The sequence below is a fragment of the Babylonia areolata genome, chromosome 14 (genome assembly GCF_041734735.1).
Source record: "Babylonia areolata isolate BAREFJ2019XMU chromosome 14, ASM4173473v1, whole genome shotgun sequence".
NCBI lineage: Eukaryota > Metazoa > Mollusca > Gastropoda > Neogastropoda > Buccinidae > Babylonia > Babylonia areolata.
Genome location: NC_134889.1, coordinates 19,648,316 through 19,672,294, shown reverse-complemented (window position 1 = coordinate 19,672,294; position 23,979 = coordinate 19,648,316). Strand labels below are relative to the sequence as shown.

Below are 23,979 nucleotides of genomic sequence, written 5' to 3'. Positions count from 1 at the left end.
GAGGATGTCGAGGCAGAAGTGTAATTACAGGGAGATGGAAAAACAACGCCTGGAAGGGGGACAGCTGAGGGGTAGAGATCGTCTCCAAGAAACACGGCACTCAAAGTCAAGAAGGTTTATACCCCTAAGCCAGTGACGCACTCCACTTAAAGTAGACAAACAGAACTGGTTGTTCTGCCAACTGTGCTTGACAGGAGGAGGTGGCAGCCGCATATCCATTTCACTGCTGGACAGTTGAGTGAAGGCATTTTCAGCAAAATCAGTTCGGCAATAAACTGCAACAGTTGGGACGGGAAAGAGTACTTTTTTTTGTTAATTTTTTTTTTTTAAAGCAAACAAACGATTTTTTATTTTCGACATCTCTCTCTCTCTCTTAATCTTGACCATAATATTAGAAATAACGATCACGACTAGTCATAATAATTTTTATTATTATCATAATTATGATATTGTTATTAATGGTGATAACAATTAACGATCAATAATGATGATAATAATGATAATAACGATGACAATAGTAGTTACAGCAACAGATCGTTATCACAGACAAAGTTCATGTAGCAAATCGTACACTTAAGTCGATAACATATCCCAGGTGATTTTCCGTTTTGTGCAGCTGTCGTTAACAAGTGAGCACCTCTTCCGACCCAGTCAGATTGTTCCATGGACAATTTGGGCCCTTTCCTACATTTTTTTCCCCCCATTCAGAAGATTGTGAGTTCGAATCAAACCACCCTCCCCCCACCCCACAGCTGCATGCACTTAGAACATGTAAAAGACTCCACGGCAACAAAAGGGCTGTCCCTGGCAAAATTCTTGCAGAAAATCAACTTAATACTTACTTCGATAGGAAAACAAATAAAAAACTACAGGCTGGAATATATATATACATAATTGTTTTAAGGTCTCTAACAGTGTAGCGACGCGCTCTCGTAGAAATAGCAGCCCGAATTTCACACAGACATCTGTTGTGACAAAAAAGAGTGATACACTACTACAGTATATCACTAAGTTTTTCACTATTTTCACCACCCAAAACGTGAGTTTCTTTTCACTGATTCACCACCACTAATCAGTCTTTTCATGATTACCCCCCAACACTGCATTTTTCACTACCCCCCAAAAAGTGCAGTCTTTTCACTGATTTTTACACCACCATCAGGGGCTTTCATGATTTACACCAAACATTTCAGTCTTTTCAGGTTCACCCTTACTGGCATCTTTCACTGATTTCACACCACACATTTCGTTTTTCCGATTCACACCACCCTACGTGCGTCTTTTCATGATTCACACCCCCACTACAGGGTTTTTTCACTGGGGTTTACACCATTACGTGCATCTTTTACTGATTCAACCATAAATTGCGTCTTTTCACTATTACACTACTCTGAGTCTTTTACTGTTCACACCACCCCTAAGTGCATCTTTTCACGGGTTTACACACACATTGCAGTCTTTTTACTGTTTTACACTACTTGCGTCTTTTCATGATTATCCACAACAACTCTTTTCGATTCACACCCCCAAAAAGGCAGTTTTTCACTGATTAACCCATTTGCAGTTTTTGAACTGTTTTTCTCTTTTACTGATTCCCCCCACCACTACTTCAGTCTTTTATGATTTTCCCCCCACCATACAGTGCAGTCTTTTCCCTGATTCACACCCCACTACTGTGGTCTTTTCATGATTCACACCCCCACTACAGCATCTTTTATGATTCACAAACCCCTACGTGCAGTCTTTTATGATTCACACCATACTGTGCAGTTTTTTATGATTCCACACCATACATCAGTCTTTCACGATTCCCCACCACTACAGTGCAGTTTTTATGTTTTTCACCACCACTACGTGCGTCTTTTTACTATTTACCCCCCAATACAGGCAGTCTTTTATGATTCACACCACCACACAGTCAGTCTTTTTTCCCCCTGAATTTTTCCACACCCACTACAGTCAGTCTTTTTACTGATTCAACCAACATCAGTCTTTCACTGATTTACCAAACTACAGTCAGTCTTTTCATGATTCACACCACACGTCAGTTTTTTACTGATTACACCACTAGTACAGTTTTTCATGATTCCCCATACGTCAGTTTTTCACTGATTCCCCATCAGTGCAGTTTTTTCACTGATTCACCCACTACGTGCGTCTTTTCCTGATTCACACCCCCACACAGTGCGTCTTTTCATGTTAAACCACTACGGGAGTCTTTTCATGATTAACCACTACGTGGTCTTTTCCTGATTCACCCCCACACATGCAGTCTTTTCCCGATTCCCCCACACTAAGGCAGTCTTTTCCTGATTCACACCACTCGTGCAGTCTTTTACTGATTCACACCCCCATACGTGCAGTCTTTTCACGATTCAACCACAATAGCTTTACAGTCTTTTCCCCTCGAAAACAAAACCACCCCAACACCCACAAAAACCCAAACCCCCAAACCCCCCCCAGCCCACAACACACACACACACCCAAAACCCAAACCCCCCACAATATTTTTTTTTTTTTTGTTTTTTTTTTCTTCTTTTCCCAAAATATTTTTTCCAAGTGTAAAAACCAAATGGGACTTTTATTTTTGGATAGGAAAAAAACTTAAAACATAATTTTAAAAAAAATTTTACCCCAAACTAAATTAAATTTAAAAAAATCTTTGGGCCCAACAAGTTTCAACACACGCAAAAAAAGTTTGGGGAAAAAGGGAAGCGTAAATTTTTATCAACTTCATTTTTAAACGGGGTCTCAAAGGGGGGGGTTTGTTCAAAGAAAAGTGGGACAAACGACGTTGGTACCCCGTTTGAAAACTTTTTTCGTTCCACCAACAAACAGGCATTTTTCCCCCAAATCAAATTTTTAACCCCAAGGTTTTTTATTTTTATTTTTTTAATTTAAAATTTTTTTTGTTTTTATTTTTTCCAGCATATTTAAAATTTTTAATAAAAATAAAAAATTGGGGGTTATGTTTTGGGTTTTCTTTTTTTTTTAAATTTAGAATAATAATAATTTTTTTTAAGAGAAAAGAGGAAGAAGAAGAGAAGAGAGGAAAAAAAAAAAAAAAGGAAAAGGAGGAAAAATCTAATATTTTTCAAATTTTTCGGAATCCGTTCTTTTCAAGGGATATTTGTTATTTGGGGGTTTTATTTATTTATTACGATCCCCATTTTGCTTGTAAAAAAAAAAAGGAAAAATTGGGGGGTGCCCCGGGCCCTTTTTTTATGCTTTAAAGATGAATAACAGGAAAGAGAGCCCCAAAAACTGTCAGTGGCTTACGGGGGAAAATGTTGAGCAAAACAAAAGTTTTGAAACGCTTGGTTTCTTCTGACCCTTCCTATTTTTTTTTTCCAAGTCCTCATTCTGTTTTGGCGGGAATTTTCAAAGGGGTTCCCCCATTTAAAGGCCAACCCTCGGCGTTTTGGCAAAAATCCCATGGTTTTCAACAAAATTGTAAATAAACATTTTCCTTTTTAAAAACAAAATTCTTTTTGAATAAATTGGAAGGGGGAAAAAAAAAAGGGGGAAAAAAAACCAAAAAAAAAAGGTTCCCAAAAAAACAATTTTCTTTCCCCGATTTTTGGGGGCCTGCAATAATTTTTTCAAAACAGCAAGCCTTTTCCCGTCCCGTTGCAGAAAAGTAAAAAACAACCCTTACCATTCCCCATTTCCCTCCCATACTGCGGTTTTTTTTTTTCCCCGCGCGCGCCTGGGGCCTTTGGTCTTTTGGGTGGGGGTTTCATTTTTTTTGGGGGCGTTTTCACGGGGGGGGGGTTTTTAGAGGGGGGGAGAGAGGGGAAAAAGGGGGTAAAAAAAGAAATTCAGTCCATACGACTGTATTCAGGATATTTTTAAGGGGAAAAAGGGTAATGGGGAAGAAATTAGGGGTAAAAAGGTTTTTTTTTCCAAACAACCCTTTGTTTGTTTAAACATTTTTTCGGAAAACCCTTTAACATTTTTCAAAAAAATATCTTTTAAAAAAGGATATTTTATGAATAAAAAATTTTTAAAAAAGAAAAAAAAAAAAAAATTTAGAAAAAACCTGTTCCGTCACCATCAAAAAGACTGACAAATTTCTGTTTGCCCAAAAACCAAATTGTTAACCTGGGTATTGGGTGGTTTGTGGTTTGGTTTTTGGAAAGGTTTGTGTGGTTTTGTGTTGTTCCAAAAAACCTTTGAGCATGGGGAACTTTAGGGGAAAAAAAAAAAAAAAAAAAAAAAATTTTGGAAATCAATTTTTTTTTTTGTTCTTTTGGGTTGGGGGGTATGGGGGGGTAATGTTTTAATTTGGGGGGAATAATCAATCGTTTTGGGTTTTATTTTTTTTTTAGTTTTTTTAATTTTTGAAATTTTGTATGATATGTGGGGTGTGGTTTTTTTAAAACAAAAAACCCTAAATAAGAGTCCATTTTCAGGTGCCCTACCAAAACCCCAAACACCCATGGAAAAAAAAAATTTTAAGGAATAAAAATTGGGGGAAAAAGGGGGGGTAAAGGGGCCTTTTAATTTTTTTTTAAAAAACTGCGCAGCCATGTATTTACAACAATATCCATTCCCACATTCACTCCCTCCAACACACGCTGGCTGCTCCGCGTCAGTACATGCGCACTGGCCTTCTATGTCTACTGGTGAGTAACATGCCGACCGATAACACCAGTCCAGAAATGCAAGCATCGAGGGCAGAGCTGGGTAACGAAAAGTGTGTACATCTCTCTACACAGACATTCAGACACATATCATAATGCACTGACTACTCCCAGCGATATCAAACGACACAGGCTATGGAATGAAATTAGTGTGAGTGTTTTTCCATCTACACGGTTTGTTTCGTTTACAGACCCAGGTTTTGGTTTCGACTGGCGTTCTAACCATACAACAAAGTATTCTTGTACAGGCAAGGATATATATGTATATAAAATATATATACAAAAAAGAAAAAAACAAACATAATGTAGTAGGACACTGTAACAATGTCACCATCAAAACAGGACTTTGACAGCATCTGTAAGACATTAGCACGCAAACACACCAGCACTTGTCAACATGGATATACATTGTCATGTCAACAACAGCGTTTATGCATCTATTCGTCAAGGCAGTTAGCTGCTGGGTACCTTTCGCTGTCTGTTCCATAACCTTTGAAGCATGGGGAACATTTAAAGGTCAATAAATCCCAATAATTTTGCAATCAACTTCCTCCCTCCCCTCTCTTTTGGCTTAACATTCTGCTGCACAGAGGTATGTACGGTACTATGTTTCTCTTGGCAATACATCATCAGTAATGCTACCTACATTTTTTAGTCCCCCCCCACCCCCCCCTAAAATCAAACTCTAAATATGTATGCATATATGCCTGGGAGAGGTGTAGCAGCTTAACCTATCAAAAGCCAACAGAAGATTCCCATACAATCAAGAGTGCAGAGACTTACAGCTGCCCGGCAAGTTATCTGGCCACACACAGTGCACCCATGTCACAAGCATCAAGAACAACAACTCTCAGACAACACAGATGTAAATGCCCTTAACTTTTTTTTTAGCACTGGATTTCTGCTGAACAGTAAAAAGCCTACAAACTGTATAACATGATACAGATCTCTACAGGGGCATCAGATTCTCTTTCACTATGCTTTGCAAGTAGTTTAACCCCCAAAATACAAAGCTAAGTTTACTTTTACTTTGGATTTTTTGAAAGCAGAAGCTTTATTTGTTGATCTCAGCATCATAATTCTGGACTGTTCTTGGAGGAGAAATGTCACCAACGCCTCTCAGTAGAACCATGGAAATCATGGGAAAAGGTTTAAAATTTGTCTGCCCTATCATGGCACCGAATAAAATAGGTTATTAAAGAATTTGCCTCACTTCAAAAATGGATTATTATCTTCAGCAACAATACATCAACATTCTTCAGACCTTTTTTTCAGAAAATGCTAATCCTTCACATATTCCCTCCTACCACCCTTTTTCTTTCTTCTGTCAAACACTGTTCGCACAACCAACAGCAAATCAACTGTTGATGATGTGCAATCTGGTGTAATTCCTTCCCAATTAATCTCTCTTTATTTTGCTTTCCTCATTCGCAGAACCTCCTTCACATGATGAAGGCAAAGCTTCTACAAGATAACAAGCAACAGGGTGGCTGCACTGAGCAATGATTTACATGAAAAGTCTGAATACCTGTTTGCGCTGGTCCAATCTTCTCAAGCTACTTTCCATCTAGATTTTTTGTATTTTTGTATTTCTTTTTATCACAACAGATTTCTCTGTGTGAAATTCGGGCTGCTCTCCCCAGGGACAGCGCATCGCTATACTACAGCGCCACCCATTTTTTTTGTATTTTTTCCTGCGTGCATTTTTTAAAATTTGTTTTTCCTATCGAAGTGGATTTTTCTACATAATTTTGCCAGGAACAACCCTTTTGTTGCCGTGGGTTCTTTTACATGCGCTAAGTGCATGCTGCACACGGGACCTCGGTTTATCGTCTCATCCAAATGACTAGCGTCCAGACCACCACTCAAGGTCTAGTGGAGTGGGAGAAAATATCAGCGGCTGAGCCGTGATTCGAACCAGAGCGCTCAGATTCTCTCGCTTCCTTGGCGGACACATTACCTCTAGCCCATCACTCCACATTTATTTATTTATTTATCTATTTGGAGTCTCCTTGCAAACCTGCAAGTACCAGGTTCAAACCTTGATGTAGACAGTGTGGTTTCTCTCCCTCCTCCATTAAAAGTTGTCTAAACTGTGTACATGCTATCTATCATATGCCCTGAGATTTTTCTTTCATCACATGTGCAGTTCTGCTGAATCAAAAAGGCCATCTTGCAATCTCTTAAACGTTTTTTTCCTTCATTAATTGCTCTCCACCACTGATTGTAAGATCCAGCTAGGACATAGTAATAAATAACAAGACATTATAATAAATCTGTTAAAAGTCTTTTTTTTTTTCAGCTTACAGCCCAGCTATACCAAACATAAAACCAAATCTACACCAAGAAGAAATCTGGCAAAAAGAGCAATATGGGAAGCAATCCATAACTTAATTGCCAGTCATGAATCTTGGTTGTTTCCCTTGTTATGATTTGCACTCTGCACGTTTCTTTTGACATCAAAATACAAATGTATGTCACTCATACATTTCGCTAAATACTGCAATTCAAACAGCCCAGGAAGATGTATACAGCAACCTACCAAGTTTATGAAGATTTTAATTTCATTTTAATTTATCATTCAGCAAAGCTAGCATATCAAAATTCATTACTTTGTTGCTTGTTTTTGCCCTCTCTGAAATTTTATATCATATTGTGAAAAATCTGTGTTCAGTATAAACATCTTTGATCTGACAAGAGAGGAAAGACTCTAAATGTTTACAGATACAAAGAAGTTTACAAGGAATATGAAAATACAAGAACAGAGTGTCTAATACAAAAATGCGTGAACAAAGACAGATACTTTCTTAAGTGTTTTATTAATCCCCAAACCCTGCCTAAATAGTAAACCATACGCATAACTTATCAGAACGCATAAACCAAACACTGTTGCAAGCTATAACTGCATATAAGAGACAGAGAAAAAATAATAATGCGTATATCTTGCAAGACTGCACACCTTGGTGAACATGATTGACGCACATACACACAGACATGCTCCCCCCCCCCCCCCCACCCCATACACACACACACACACAGACCAAGAGAGAATCAAACCATGCTGCTTACAGCCCAGCTGGCCACAAAGGTGCCATCTCAGGACTGGGCCAAGAGAGAGAGAGGGTAAACCAGGCAAGAGTAGCGTGCGATACAGAAAGTAGATAATTCCTGAAATGTTGACAGACCTGCAGTGAATACTTCCATCAGTTAAAAGACGATACCAATTCAACAACAACAACAACAAAAAACAACAACAACAACATAACAGTATGCAGTGTTATGTTCTGAAGTGCAGTGGAGTACAGTACAGAGTTACACAGTCCCATGTCAGGTGCATATTTCAGTTCGTAACCAGTTTTTGCCAAGCCGAATGAGATAAGCCTGGAATCAAGGTTGTAGGGAAAAATAAAACGAACAAACAATAAAAAAAAAAAGAAGAAAAGAACAAATAATATGAATCATTTTGTCCACTCACTCACTCACACTGTGATAAACACCACGTACACCATACACAAACTCAGGCAGCCTGACAGGCAAGCTAAACAAACTGAGGAGGTGTTTGGGGGAATGGGGGTGGGGGAACATCCATGTCAGGTTGCATGAAGAACAAGCCACTCGTCTCCATCGATTCAACGTCTCCAGGCTGAACACGACCCAACCACTTTCTTCACGCTTCTGCTTTGCAAGACTGGCCCAGTGCTGCTTGCTGCTACCCACAGATGACAACACCCCCCCCCCCCCACCACCCTCATCCACACACACACACACCACATCACACCACTTCTCTCACACCTTACCCCCCCTCACCCAACTCCACACCCTCGTCACTCTCCCAGCAAGCCACCTGTCACTCCAGCAACCCTAGTCCAAGGTAGTTCATCACTTGTGCTCCTCCTGACCGTCTGTAAGAAACGATGATGATCTGATCCGCACAGTTCACCGGCTCACCGCCGATGACCACACGCGCTACTTTTGTTTCAACAACTTTAGGGGTGCGGGTCACGAGGGTCAGACCCAGTCGGCGATGTAGGTGAAGTCTCCGAACAGACGCTGGTCATCCTGGTTCAGGGGCCGGCGGTCTTTGGGTGGGGTCAGGACCGCGCGCTCTGACGTGAACTCCTCGTCAAAGTTGCTGACGTCCTCCATGTTCCGCTGGAGGAGAAAAAGAACAGAAGCTGGGCTGATGAAATAAACCAAGACAGGGGCAAGAAACTGAAGTTAATAAAAAAAACAATAATCAAAAGAGAGGTAATGTCTTCGAGACGCACATGTGATAACCACTAAACTGGAATTGCGGAAGAGAAAGTCATCAAGACTTCATCTTTTTTTTAACTTAAGATTTTTTTTTTAAAACTATTTAATTTTTTTTTACTATTATTGTGAACCATGAAGTGACCTTTAAATCAAATTGTGAATTTCAACAGGGATAATGTTGTTTCCATGGCCGGTCACTATGCCGAGTTTGATGAAAACTGGATGCAAGACATGAGCTCTGTTGATCTTTTTCTGGTTTGCAAAACATCGATCTTGACCTCTGACCCTGCTGATCTCATTATCATAAGGGAAATGACTGGAAAAGTCTTCCGCATACACACCATCCAACCAAGTTTGGTTTTTATAGTACTACTTGAGCTTGAAGTAACTGACTGTTGCAGCTGCCACTTACCAAAGTTGGTACGAAAGGAGGTCTCACTTTTTTCGTTAGGAGGTCGTGCCAGTTGACATTCTGTGGACCCAAATAATGCATCAACCATCAGTCCAAAAATTACAACAACAACAACAAAAAACAAAAAACAAAAAAAAAAACCAGACAAAATACAAGAAAAATGAAACAAGCACACACACACAAACACAAGACAGCACCACCACAAACAAATAAGGCTGAAAACTATCATACTGAGAGCAGGTGATAATCACTGGAACATGATTCACAGAACCTTAACTACTGTCTAATCATTTATTATCATCATCTTTCTTCTCTCTCCAAGAAATGTTCTTGGACTGAGATATCAACACATGGTGCTGCGTAATTTATAACAAGTACATTTGCACTGATATCCAAGTGAAAAAAAAAATCAGCACAAATGTACAAAGACTGGTGGCATAATCACAACACAAGAAGAAGAAAAAAAAAAAAAGAAAAGAAAAGTAAGAGAGGTTGACAGTCCTGTGTTTAAACCATTACAGGCATGTCAAATAAATATGTGTTTGCCACTTTATGTAAGTATATGCACACATAATCTTCTTATCCAATATGCTAAATACCATACACAGTAATCATTAAACACACACACACACACATTCTCACTGACCGCAACACACCTAACGTTCACCATGGTTTTTCTTCTCACAACGACCACTCACAATTTCATGTTTCTTAAGATGTGTAAATTAAATATACATGCTCTATCATACTGATGAGTTAAAAAAAAAAAACAATTGTGTTGTGACCTTGACCTTTAATTATATATGAATAAATTATCTCCAAGATCAGTCATTCTACTAATGAAGATTGGATGCAAAACACATGGTGCTGTCATGCCTACAAGCCTCTTTATAGTTTACTGTGTTATGACCTTGACCTTTGACCCCTGACCTTGAACTGCAACCACTTCATGGAGGGGTGTCTGTTTATCAATATTATTTTTTTTAATTTTTTATTTTCAATATGTCTACCATCCTTCCATGTCTGGTTTCTCTGCCACTGGTTGAGAGAATGCAAGTGTTTAACTTTACTACTCTCTCTCTCACACACACCAACTTATACAAAATGATTATGTAAGACTCACTTTCCAAACATGCAATTTTGCCTCTACTAGCCTGTGTCAAAATGAGAAATCAAACTGGTCCAGGTGCTTTCAAGACATCACTACCCACACACAAATAACAAAAACACACTGAAACAACATAATATGATACATCTCTAATAATATTTAGCCAAATTCTTTCTTCTTTTTTTAATTTATCTTTATATATATATATATATATATATATATATCAGTTCCAAGGCACTGGGAAAACTACTCTAATCAGTTACAATCCACACGGCAGTCAGGACCCTGTTTGGTTTCATCCAAGTCCATCCAACTCCCTCAATATTGTTCGCATCAGTCACAACCACACCAACTTTTCAAGTCTTTTCCAGTATTAGTTCTCAAGTTCTTTCCAACCCAGCCATGTGTTATCCACAGAGTTAAATAATCACACTAACACACACAGCAAACTGTTGGAATGCAAGATGAACCTTTGACTTTAATCACAAACCTGAACCAACACAACGAGACATTGTTGTCCTATATCAAGGATATGACTGAGTCAAGACGGTTACAGGACACTAAAAAATAGATCAAGATGGACACATGATATTAACTTGGGGGGTGTGGGGGGTGGAAGATGGTCATGGGATATCTATCACTGTTGCCTCCAGCGGTCAGAGGATATTAGAAATTCAAACAGGAATATCACAGGAAAATGAGTGTTAATAATCTGGACAAAATGGCGATCAGATATGAATGGAGTATAACAATTTGGGACAAGTCAAAAGGAAAAGACTGTAACGGGTTATGAACGAATGGTACATGAAGACCACAGGATATTAAAAACTCAGACAAGACAGCATGGCATATATTTCAGACAAGACTTAAAGAATACCAGCATTTGGAACAAAAGTTCATAAAGAAATCACAATAACTGGCATAAATAACACACAACATTGGGAACACTGACATGACCAGATAACTTGATCATGGGCCTGACTTACTGGGAAAACAGTCATGGAAAATTCATAAGGTCACATGACACTAATAGAATTTTCAAAAATGAATTGATTAACTTGGATAGAACATTGCTAACATGGGGGCTTGAGAATCCATGGATCAACAACTCATACAAGATGGTCACATGATATAATATCAATAAGGACAAAATCATCACACATTATATTTTAAAAAAATAACAACACCTGGCACTGAATAACCTCAGGATATCACTATCTGGTCAAGATGTAGAGAATACTAACAACTGGCACAAATTGGTCAACAGATATCAATAACTGGGATGAAATGGTGATTTGCAAATTTACTTTGGTGGAAGGAGATGCGCTATAATCTTGTGATTACATTCAAAGCTTTATTTTATTTAATAATTTTATTTCAGGACTATGGGAAGAAAAGCTTCAAACAAAGGGTACAGTGTACAGTCATTTCTCCCCTGCCCTATAATACTACACACAACACAGCTGGACTCAGTTCACCTCTGCAGTTCTCATAACTAACAGGTGCTCTGCTTACAACTTCAAGTGAGAGAGAGAGGTAGCGAAGGGAGAAGAAAGAGAGCAAGAGACAGGATATAAGAGAGAGAGAGAGAGAGAGAGAGAGAGAGAGAGAGAGAGAGAGAGAGGGAGTGACCAAGAGCATGAGAGAGACAGAGAGAGAGAAGGAAAGAAAGACTGAAAATGTTTTATTCACATTAGGCCCTAGCCCCTCGTGAAGGGGAATGTGAACAATATCTAACAGGCTATAAATTATCATGAACAAAAGGACTGGATAAGATTCATAAATGAATATTACAATGAGAGAGAGAGAGAGAGAGAGAGAGAGAGAGAGAGAGAGGACAAACCGGAATTCTGCTTTCAATTTCAAAAGAGACCGAGAAAGGACAGAGCGACAGAGAAAAATGGACACAGAAAACATGAACATGAAAACATCATAACGGAAGAAAAGAAAAGATAATTATTAAGAGTCAGGTATCCATAATGTAAATATCATGAATTTCAAATATCATAATAAAGGGATGGAACTGCAGAGCACACCCCCCCCCCCAATCCCCCACTAATGTTTACAGCAATGTATAACACACACACACACACACACACACAAACAGAAAACTCCAAACATGCTGGCATCATGTAAAAAGCAATCCTTGTTTGTGACAGCCAAAAAATCAAAGTGTAAATAAAGTGCATCATTGTCTTCTGATTCTATGTGGAGCATGCTTTCTTGCTGCACGTGTCGCTTGCGTGGGACGTTTCATTCATGTGCGTAGGCAGCACAGTGTGCAGACCTTTACATAACTTTCAAAAGCCCTTGAATTAAACAAAATAATTAACACACAACGAGGAACAAAACAATTCACATAAAAAAGAAAAAAAACAACAGAACAATTCATATAAAAAGAACGTAACGATTCACATATAAAGAAGACTAAAGCAAAACAATTTACACATAAGGAAGAACAAAACAATACACAAATGATAATAAAACAAAATGATTCATAAAGAATGAAACAAAGAATTCACACACAAAGGAGAAGAATAAAACAATTCACACACAAAGAGGAACAAAGCAATTCACATAAAATTAAAAAATTTTTTTTTTAAATCACCACCAACAAACAACAAAAACAACAACAAAACACACACACACAAACAAAAGACAATTCACATGAGAAAAAAAATCACATACAAAGAAGAATAAAACAATTCACATGAAAAGAACAAAACAAAACAATTCACATGAAAAGAAGTACAAAACAGAACAATTCACATGAAAAACACAAAACAAATCAATTCAAATAAAAACTACAAAATGAAACAATTGAACACATGAACAGAAGTACAAAACAGAACAATTCACATGAAAAGAAGTACAAAACAGAACAATTCACATGAAAAGCACAAAACAAATCAATTCAAATAAAAACTACAAAATGAAACAATTCACATGAACAGAAGTACAAGACCATTCACATGAAAAGAAGTACAAGACAAAACAATTCATACACAAAGAACCAACCATCAATAAAAAAAAAAAAAAAAAAATAAACCAAGAACGACTTACTCCACAAAAATTCTAAAACCAAGAACAACTAACTCTAAAGCTAAATCACAACACTTCTTAAAACAAATCAATCAATTTAAAAACATGATCACAGTGTACAAGCAACACAGAGTTTCAACAGAACAACACAAACAGAACGGAAGTCGAAAGCAGACTTAACTACAAAATAAATAAATGTCACAAAACACAGCAACAATACACTTTTACAAAAACTTCTAAAGATTCACAAAAAACAAACATAAAAACAGTTGAAGATTTTAGAGTGCAAAATTCTAAAATAAACGATCCCTGAATGTGAACATTCCAAACTAAGAAGAAGCATTTTCTAAACTAATTTCTATTTTCCTTTTCAATTCAGTACTTCGAAACAGAGGTGGAAGAAAAGGAACATTTATATTCAAAATATCAGAGAGGAAATACCCGTCTCAAAGTGCGTAATGGTAATAAGTAAAAAACACAGTACTGAAATGCTCCCAGGCCTAATCTCAGCTCAGTCAGTCAGCATGATCTGCTGTATTCAGCGTTAAACACTTCCACCATTACACCATTCAATGGCCATCAGCAAACAGGCTGTTTAAAACTTGCATTCTGGATAATGTGAAGTCTCCTCTCCTTCATGTCTACACATGATGATGAATGCGCACTCACTACTCAGATGCAACTTGTAATTAGCAAACACCATCTGAAACCTAATGTACTTTTTGCAAACCAGTTCCATGTTATTCAGACGCATGTGCAGTCTTGAAAATGTTCACCCTCCCAAACCCCCATTTTTCTTTTCATGTTTTTGTTAAACTAAAAGACAGACACTTGTCATTTATGATAAATGTTGATTAACCCTTTAAATGCCCCAGGACAGGAATTTCTGTCTGTGCAAAATCATTAAATTCATGTGAAAGTGTCATAACTGGATAGTGTGTTTGTTTCCTTTCGAAAAGGTATAGCACACATATACTTCCTTTTAGTTGTCTGCATGCTAGAATCTGTTCACTTTCTTTAACTCTCTGTGACCAAAACATCCTTAGGCAAATATCAGTTGTCACTGAGAATAAAATAGCCTTGGCACTGAAAGGGTTTAACAATCATTCAGATTTGTGTATCTCCAGCTAAATCAACCCAACTCGCACAGTCAAAACGTTATCAACAATAAACAACTACACTCTACTGAACCTGGAAAAATAAAGAGTACACTGTCAAAGAATAAAAAAATTGCCATGTAAATCAGAAGATAAAGCACAAATTAATAATAATAATGATAATAAATATGTCAAAACTGAATGCATACACACACACACACAAAAAGTGAAATAGATATATTCATATTAATGAAGTGTGAGTAGAAGCTAAGCAAAACATTGTACAAAACATGTACCCCATTATCAAAAAGAAAGAAAAACTCCAAAACTGTTTTGTCCACACTGTCACAAACAAGAATCCAACATTCTGGGCTATATCCCTCCTCAAAATACAAACAGCTAGTGACTGTTTATTCAGGTTAATAACTGTAGACTGATAGAAAATACCTATTTTCACAAAAGAAAACAGAACTAAAAAGCGCAAGTTTTTCATTCATATTACCATAAGTTTATTTACATGTGCTAGGTTCCAGATTTCTATGTATGGGTTTTCATACCTTAATATAAAAATTGTTACATTTTTCCCATACAACAGTGTTCAAATAAACACAAGGAAACTATCAAAACAAGAACATCACAACTTCAGCATTCTGAACAAGCTTACGACATACAAGTACTGGAACAGGGAATAACAATTAATTCACAGAAAATCAAAACACAAAACTACTATGATCTTCTGACAGAAGAGTAAAGACGGCTCACACACACAAACACACTGAACAACTGAAAACTAATTAAAAAAAAAAATAATAATAATAAATTTTTTTTTTTTTTTTAAATTAAAAAAAACACCACTTACAGGACAATAACATATAAACCTGACAGAAAAAAAATTGACTTAAATGCACTGACAAACAGGAACAGCTCAGAAGTGACATCACTGATACAAGACCAGACCAGACCAGACCAGACCAGAACCTGGCAGAATACACCAACTCGATCAGTAAAGCACTGCACACACACACACAACTGCGTGACGTTTGTGAACTATGGGGAAACAAGACCCCTAGCAGATATAAAAAGGCAGCAAGCAAGATAAAAAAAAAAAAAAAAGAAGAAGAAAAAAAAAGTTCTGCAAACAAGGACTATGCGTCAAGGAACTCATTCACGTCAGGGGGGGCAGAGGGTTTTACCCGGAAGAATGACTGCCGCTTCACATCCTCAGCGTCCCTTTCGCTGGCCCCTAGACGCTTTTGGGGATTTCTCCGCATAAGCTTCAAGAACGAAAAACAGAGGACAGAGGAAGGTTAGATGACACACAGAAGTATATGACACATAGAATAGAAACGTATCAAAGTGTTTACCCTGAAAAACGCCTGCTTCTTTACATCTTCAGCGTCACGTTCGCTGGAGCCCAGCCGACGGTCAGGATTGCGTCGCAACAACTGATGAAGATAAAGGTGACAAGGTTGAGGTCAACAAGATCATTTGGGTGGGAGGGGTGGGAGGAGTGGGGCTGTTGGGATGGGGGAGGGCAATGCTGAGTGGTAAAGAATCCCGCTGTGTGAACATCCTTGGAGTCCAAAGATGTTTTTCTGATTTGCTGAACTGGCCCATCTCTACAAGAAAACAGTGACTCCCACACAACATACATCTATAATTCTAAAGAAGAAATCAAGTTCTTTTTACTCTTCTTTATTTTAGTTTAAATCAGTAAATCAAGTTCTTTTCGCTCTTTACTTTATATGTTTCAGAACAATTTTAAATCAGTCATCATTCATCACCTCAGACCACTGAACTGAACGAAAATATCGCATGAGCACTCCATACAGCAGAGCTTCCAATAACAACTGTTACGTTAACTCACTTTGACCCCTGACACTGTTGTGGCTTCGTCTGTGCTCAATTCTAATTACCTTTTACTGTGACAAGCAGTTTACCTGCTGTCACTCTGTGATGAGTGTTGACAAAACAGGACACCTTCTGTTCTCAGTCCTATGTTGTACCTGTCAGTCACTCAACAGCTTAATTCACTGGGCCCTGTGCCTGAGCAATGCTCTGGTGTCAAAACTGATCTCATTAAAATGGTTTTCACGTTGATATAAGCGCAAAAACTCATCACAATAGCTGAGTGGTTAAAGCGTTGGACTTTCAATCTAAGGGTAGCAAGTTCGAATCTTGGTGACGGTGCCTGGTGGGTAAAGGGTGGAGATTTTTCCGATCTCCCAGGTCAACATACGTGCAGACCAGCTAGTGCCTGAACCCCCTTCGTGAGCATAAGCACGCGGAAGATTAAACATGCACGTTAAAGATCCTGTAATCCATGTCAGCGTTCAGTGGGTTATGGAAACAAGAACATACCCAGCATGCCCACCCCAGAAAATTGAGTATGGCGGCCTACATGGCGGGGTCAATAAACAAAATGGTCATACACGTAAAACGTTACATGTCTGTCTGAGTGTGTATGTGTGCGTGCCTGAAATCTAATTGAATGACACAGGAAATGAATGATGAGTGCCCTATGGCAGCTGTCAGTTGGCTCTACCCAGGTAGGCAGCCTGTTGTGCAAATCACCCCGTATTTGTGAAGCGATCAGAGCTTGGTCTCTGACCGAGGATAGGCGCTATATAAATATCCATATCAATCAATCAAAGAAAGGGAACTAATTTCTAGAGTATTTCCGGATGTGTCTACACATGATTTGGAGGAATATAAGTATATTTCCAGTGGGTTTTTTTCTGCATCAATATGGTATGGAAGCCAGCCAAGGCTGTAAACTCCCAAAGGTTGAATGGGTTGAGAAACTCAAACTGAAGTGGTCATGCACGTCTTCTCTTCCTGTGAAAATGCCTGTCTGTACAGACCCCCCTCTCTGTAAGGACCCATTTTAGGGGCATTTTCCAGCTTGTTATATGGAGGTTTGAGATTATCAAAGAACCAGAACCAACCATAGCACAAAAATGCATACACACACAGAGACTTACACATACAAACTTTCTCAAACTGTCCTACACACACACACACACACACAGGCATATGCTTTCACATACACACACATGACTCTCTCTCTCTCTCTCAAAAACACATACTCACTGACATTCACATGCACACTCATTTGCACATGCATACGCTTGCTTGCTCTCTCTCTCACACATGTACACACACACTCACTCAAATGCATTCCCATGGACACTCACATGTATATAAACTCTTTCTCACTATAAACACATTTACACATACACTCACTCACCCTCTCTCTTACTAACACTCAGGCACATTCACTTACACTCACATACATTCTCTCTCTCTCTCTCATAAACCCACGCGTGCACCCACACAAATGCACGCATGCACACACACACGCGCATGCACACACACACACGCGTGCACACACACACACACACACCACTTCCTTACCCGCCTCATGATGGCAATGGCTTCTGTGGAGAGGAATCGTGGGTACCGCACTTCTTCATTCACGATGCTGTCAAACACCTCTTCCTCGTCGTCACCAGGGAATGGAGACTGCCAAAACAAAACGCATGATGCATGCATCACACTCCTACATACCCAACAGTAACATGCTGATTTACATTTTATCACATGCATAAATACTCCAAGTAAGATGATTATGCACATGTTAAGTCTCAATAAATGTTTCGGCACTATCACAACTGGAAAAAAAAAATGGAAAAAAAAAGAGAGAAAAGAAAAAAAATCAAGAAGGAAAAATGACAGGACTTTCTATAAACAAATCTAGATCTGAAAATCTTTACAATAACATCTGGAATTAATGACCACTTAGGCTATGCTTTTGCCACATCACATGACTTATTTTATTTCCCAGATTTCTTCACATCACCAAGACTTCTACTGCACTGGACTTCAAGCATATAAACCACTTTTATTCTTTATTCTTACACATACACGCGCGCACGCGCAAACACACATATCCACACACTCACTTCCCCAACCAAAGACTTCTACCACATTGGACTTTAAGCAATTTAACAACATTTTTCACACACACACATATCCACACACACACATCCCCGAACAACGACTTCTACCACACTAGACTGTCAGCAATTTAACCACATTTATTTCATACAAACACACACACATATTCAAACACACACACATATTCAAACACACACACCCAAATCAATGACTTCTACCACACTGGATTTTAACAGTTTAACCACACTTTTTTCACACAAACACATGCACAAACGTATCCACACACCTCACCGATCAATAACTTCTACCACGCTAGACTTTAAGCAGCTTAACCACATTCTTTTAGCACACACATGCACACACAAACATTCACCAACTCACCTCGCCAACCAACATCTCGTAGATGAGCACCCCTAGCCCCCACCAGTCGACGGCGCGGGTGTAGGAGGTCTCGGTGAGCACCTCAGGGGCCAGGAACTCGGGCGTGCCACAGAATGTGCTGGTTCGGTCCCCAAAGCCCATGCACTCCTTGCACAGGCCAAAGTCGGCGATCTTCAGGTAGCCCTCCGCGTCCAGCAACAGGTTGTCCAGCTTCAGGTCTCTGTGTGTGTGTATGCCAGGGGAAATAATAACAACACTAATACTGTCAGGGGAAATAATAATGATAATAATCAGGTAAGAGAAAATAACATAATAATAATAATAAAGATAATAATAATAATAATGTCAGGGGAAATAATATTTATAATAATAATAATGTTTATCAAACCAAATACTAACAGTAATCTATGCACGAACACACACAAAAACATCATGTTCAACGCAACACTCAAAATGCCTAACAAATGTTACAACACCCAAATGATACACAGTAATAATCATAATACCAGTGAAACATTTAGCTAAAATAATCAAAAGTATAATCAAAACAACAACAGTAAAAACATTTAACTCGGATAATTATTATTGTATCATCAGAATAATACTGTTAACTTTTAGCTCTCAACAGAAGCTAAATGAGTAGCTAGCTGTTGGAATAGATACCAACCCCTGGGCAATGTTAGTGTGCGTAACTGTAGAGTGTGCGTGCTTGTATGTGAGTGCATGTGCATGCACACTCAGATGTGTGTGTACACATCTGCATTCACGTGCCTAATGCTGGGAAAGACGAGCAAGACAAAGAGGAGTAAAAAGAGAAAACAGGTAAAACAAAAATCACAATCTGGGGGGAAAGATGAGACACTGGTTAACAAAAAAACACAAAACAAAACAAATTTCAAAGGAGAAAGAAAGGGGTCCCAAACCTAAGTCTAACCTGGAGTCCACCTGATCAGGACAGTGACGGAGTTTCTCAAAACCATTCTCACCTGTAGACAATCTTGTTGTCGTGGAGATACTGCAAGCCCAGCACAACACAGCCAGCGTAGAAGACAGTGCGGGGCTCCGTGAACACATCACTGTGGATATGCATCATCAGGTCTCCGCCACATGCGTACTCCATCACAAAGCACACATGCTCCTGTGAGACACAATGTACTTCATCACAAAACCTGTGACACGCAATGTACTTCATCATCACAAAACCTGTGAGACACAATGTACTTCATCATCACAAAACCTGTGAGACACAATGTACTTCATCACAAAACCTGTGACACACAATGTACTTCATCACAAAACCTGTGAGACACAATGTACTTCATCACAAAACCTGTGACACACAATGTACTTCATCACAAAACCTGTGACACACAATGTACTTCATAACAAAACCTAAGACACACAATGTACTTCATCACAAAACCTGTGACACACAATGTACTTCATCACAAAACCTGTGACACACAATGTACTTCATAACAAAACCTGTGAGACACAATGTACTTCATCACAAAACCTGTGACACACAATGTACTTCATCAAAGGTTTTTTTTTTACTCATCACAAAACCTGTGGCACACAATGTACATCATCACAAAACACACGTGTTCCTGCGACACACAATGTTTTTCATCACAATACACACATGTTCCTGTGACACACAATGTACTCCATTACAAAACACATGTTCCTGTGACACACAATGCACTTCATCACAAAACACACATGTTCCCTAGAGACGCATAAAACAGCATACTCCATCACAAAACACACATATCCCTGTGACAAATAAAAATATGTTCCATCATAAAACACATGCTCCTGTGACACATAAAACAGCGTACTCTATAACAAAACATGTTCCTGTGACACATAAAACAGCATACTCCATTACAAAATACATGTTCCTGTGACACATAAAACAGCGTACTCTATAACAAAACATGTTCCTGTGACACATAAAACAGCGTACTCTATAACAAAACATGTTCCTGTGACACAAAAAACAGCGTACTCCATCACAAAACACATGCTCCTGTGACACATAAAACAGTGTACTCCATTACAAAACATGTTCCTGTGACACAAAAAAACAGCATACTCCATCACAAAACACACATGCACCTTTTGACACTTCAAACAGATAGCAGAGGCCACCAGACAGGGACACAGAAGCTTTGGCATCTCCCTGGATTTCACAACAAATGCCTTAATCAATCTGAACACAAATCTGCAAACCCTCAGCTTATATATATTCACCAGTAACTTAACTCACTCAGTACGGCCAGTCCTCACTTCTCCTCTACACAGACCCCTCGGATGTCCAGTGGGTGTCTGAATGACCCAACCTTTAGCTTCCGTCGTCAGAATTGTGGTATTCTTTGTCAACATTCACCTCTTCAGTATAAGAGCCTTCTGCTTGCGATATTTTGATGATGGTAATTGGGCTGAAACGCTGTTAACGGCGTCTCTTTCGCCGTTCGTATAGAGAGAGTTAATTCAAGCAATAGAAGCAGTGGGGAAAGGGGTAAGAGACAATCTTGACTTGCTACACAAATCACTGCGGGGATTCACTCTAGCCTTGTCCAGAATAACTCCTGGGGTAAATCCCAGTTGGGGTGAGGGGGTGGGGTGTTAACTGGTTTGAGGCTGTCACACAGGTACTGACCATGGTCTGGAAGCAGGCGAACAGGTTGACCAGGAAGGGATGCCTCCTGGTGTTGATCACCTCAAAGATCCGCTTCTCCGACATCAGGCTCTCCACCTCGTCCCGCGCGATGATGTCCCCTTTCTTCAGCGCCTTGATGGCAAAGTACTCGTTGGTCTTGTGATACTGCGTTAACAACACCTGGTGGGAGGGGAAGCACAAGCAAAAGGTTAAGTTATTCGTTGATCTCCTGATACTGTATTAACAACACCTGATGGGGGGGACGCACAAGCAAAAAAGGTATATATATATATAAAAAAAAAAGGTAACATTATTCGCTGGTCTTCTGATGATGTGTTAACAACACCTGGGGGGGATGCACAAGCAAAAGGTAGAGTTATCTGTTGGTCTTCTGATACATATATCTACACAAAAACAACAAAAAACCAAACAACTTGGAAATCCATTTAAGGCACACAAAAAAAACCCCCAAAAACCAAACTGTTATTCTCATCCTCATTCACATCAACAAAAACACACGGAGATATTTTGCTGACTGAATTATTTTCAGCTTAGCTGACATTGCAGTCACAGAAACAAAACAAAACAAAACAAAAAAAGGTTGCTGACCTTTCCAAAGTGACCTCTGCCCAGCACGCTGATTGGTCGGAAATCATCCATAGAACATGGTTGGCCCATGAATCTGGATGCAAAAAACATACACACTTTCATGTCAGCCAATGCGCAGTAAAATAAAAGGTAAGCAGCAACAACAATAAAGAGCGGTAACTCTCTCCATATACATGGCACACAACCTTCATGACAATGCTGCACGTGCAGCTGATTCAGCTAGCACACAGGTAACAAACCAAGAAATTTATTCATTTACAGAAGCTATGAAGTCACTTACTCCTTCATATTCGATTTGATTAAAAAAATGTCAATGCATTTCTTCATGGGTGCCCGATGTTCAAACGCAATCAAATTACACTGAAGCTATTTTTCACTCACAGCTGCACACATGCTCTCACTCTCTCACGCACACGCACGCAAACACACACACACACAAATACACGCAGACTATTCTAACAACAAAACCCAAAACATTACAGCACAGAGGATACATCTTCACAGATGATACATCATTACATATTCTAATTCAGTCAAACATATGAAACTGATGTTATTTTTCGCCAGGACAAATTCCTTCGGTCTCTCCCTCACTCAAACAAATATATGCAGAGCACTTATAAACATACAAACGACAAATGTTCTAACATAAGTTAGACTGAGATTACTTTTCACCAGTCAGCCATACACATGGCAATCCCCCACACCCCACCCCCAACCTCTCTGTGTGTACTTTTTGCTCTATTACTGTTCATTCAAAGCTTTATTGTACTGCATATAAATATTTGTATTTATGTTTTGTGAAAGCGTATGTCAGTTTGATAATGGTACTGTTGTGAATATTTTGGCTCAAACTACTTTTTTTTCTGTCATCTTTCTTTTTATTTTTATTTTTAGCCCAGAGAGCCAGATGTAAATAAGCTTAGTGTACTCTTTCATTTCTTGTCTTAAAATAAAATTTCATTTGTCCATTTGTTCCTTCTCTCATTCACACACACACACAAGCACACACACACACACACACACACACACACACACACACACAGAGTCTGCACAAAAGACTTACAGGGAACCTGGAGGAGAGGGAGGCTTAGGAGCAGGGCGTGTTTTCTCAGAGGGCGGGGGGACTGAGGGCATCTGTGGAGGGGGCACAGAGGGGAGGGGTGGCGTTTCCTCTTGCCTCGGAACTGGAGGTGCCGCTTTTTCAAAACTGGAACGTGTGGGTCTGGGGGGAGGGGTGGTGTCCGACAGCTTGATATGGGTGTCATTGAGGTCAAGGTTGATGGAAGTGTTTGGCGTTAACAGCTCTTCTGGCAAGAAGTCAAAGTTGGAAAGAGCCTGCTGCAAATGGGAAAGGTTCAGAATAAAACTAGATTATTATTGCCATTTTTCACAAATTTCTTTTAAATAAGATATTCATGTACGTATGTACACACATATTTAATGTTCTGTCATATACTGGTAACAAATTGAGGAATGAAAGAGATGAAATCCAGGAGAATGGAGAGAGAGGGAGAGAGAGGTAAAGACTGATCAAAATGAGAAAGAGTTGGATCGTAACATCACACCTCTCCAACTCAAACCAAACAAAGACAACACCCCCCTGAGATGAAACAGTGGAATCATACCTTCACACCTATCCAAAAAACAACAACAAACAAACAAAAACAACAACACACACACACACATACAAAACAAAGACAAACACTCCCCTCCCACCCCCACACACATACAAACAAATCACAACATGCACACACATTACAACGCACACTGTCACTAACAAACAACACAGTAACAGTAAC

General features: G+C 39.0%; 1 protein-coding gene across 6 annotated transcripts in view; it reads right to left on the bottom strand.

Moving 5' to 3' along the window:
- Positions 1-4,528: 4,528 nt before the first annotated feature.
- Positions 4,529-23,979, bottom strand: part of LOC143289894 (serine/threonine-protein kinase N2-like) — an 89,204-nt gene continuing 69,753 nt past the window's right edge. For 5 of the 6 annotated variants that reach the window (XM_076599107.1, XM_076599105.1, XM_076599110.1 and 2 more), the window contains exons 14-22: positions 23,244-23,518; positions 22,178-22,250; positions 21,569-21,748; positions 19,887-20,038; positions 18,901-19,120; positions 17,977-18,084; positions 15,924-16,004; positions 9,313-9,372; positions 4,529-8,798 (exon numbers count right to left, since the gene is read on the bottom strand). In XM_076599107.1, coding sequence (XP_076455222.1) covers positions 8,655-8,798; positions 9,313-9,372; positions 15,924-16,004; positions 17,977-18,084; positions 18,901-19,120; positions 19,887-20,038; positions 21,569-21,748; positions 22,178-22,250; positions 23,244-23,518 — 1,293 coding nt within the window. In that variant the 3' untranslated portion in view covers positions 4,529-8,654. Of the gene's footprint in view, positions 8,799-9,312; positions 9,373-15,752; positions 15,834-15,923; positions 16,005-17,976; positions 18,085-18,900; positions 19,121-19,886; positions 20,039-21,568; positions 21,749-22,177; positions 22,251-23,243; positions 23,519-23,979 lie in introns of all 6 variants that reach the window. The other variant, XM_076599106.1, reaches the window with a different exon arrangement.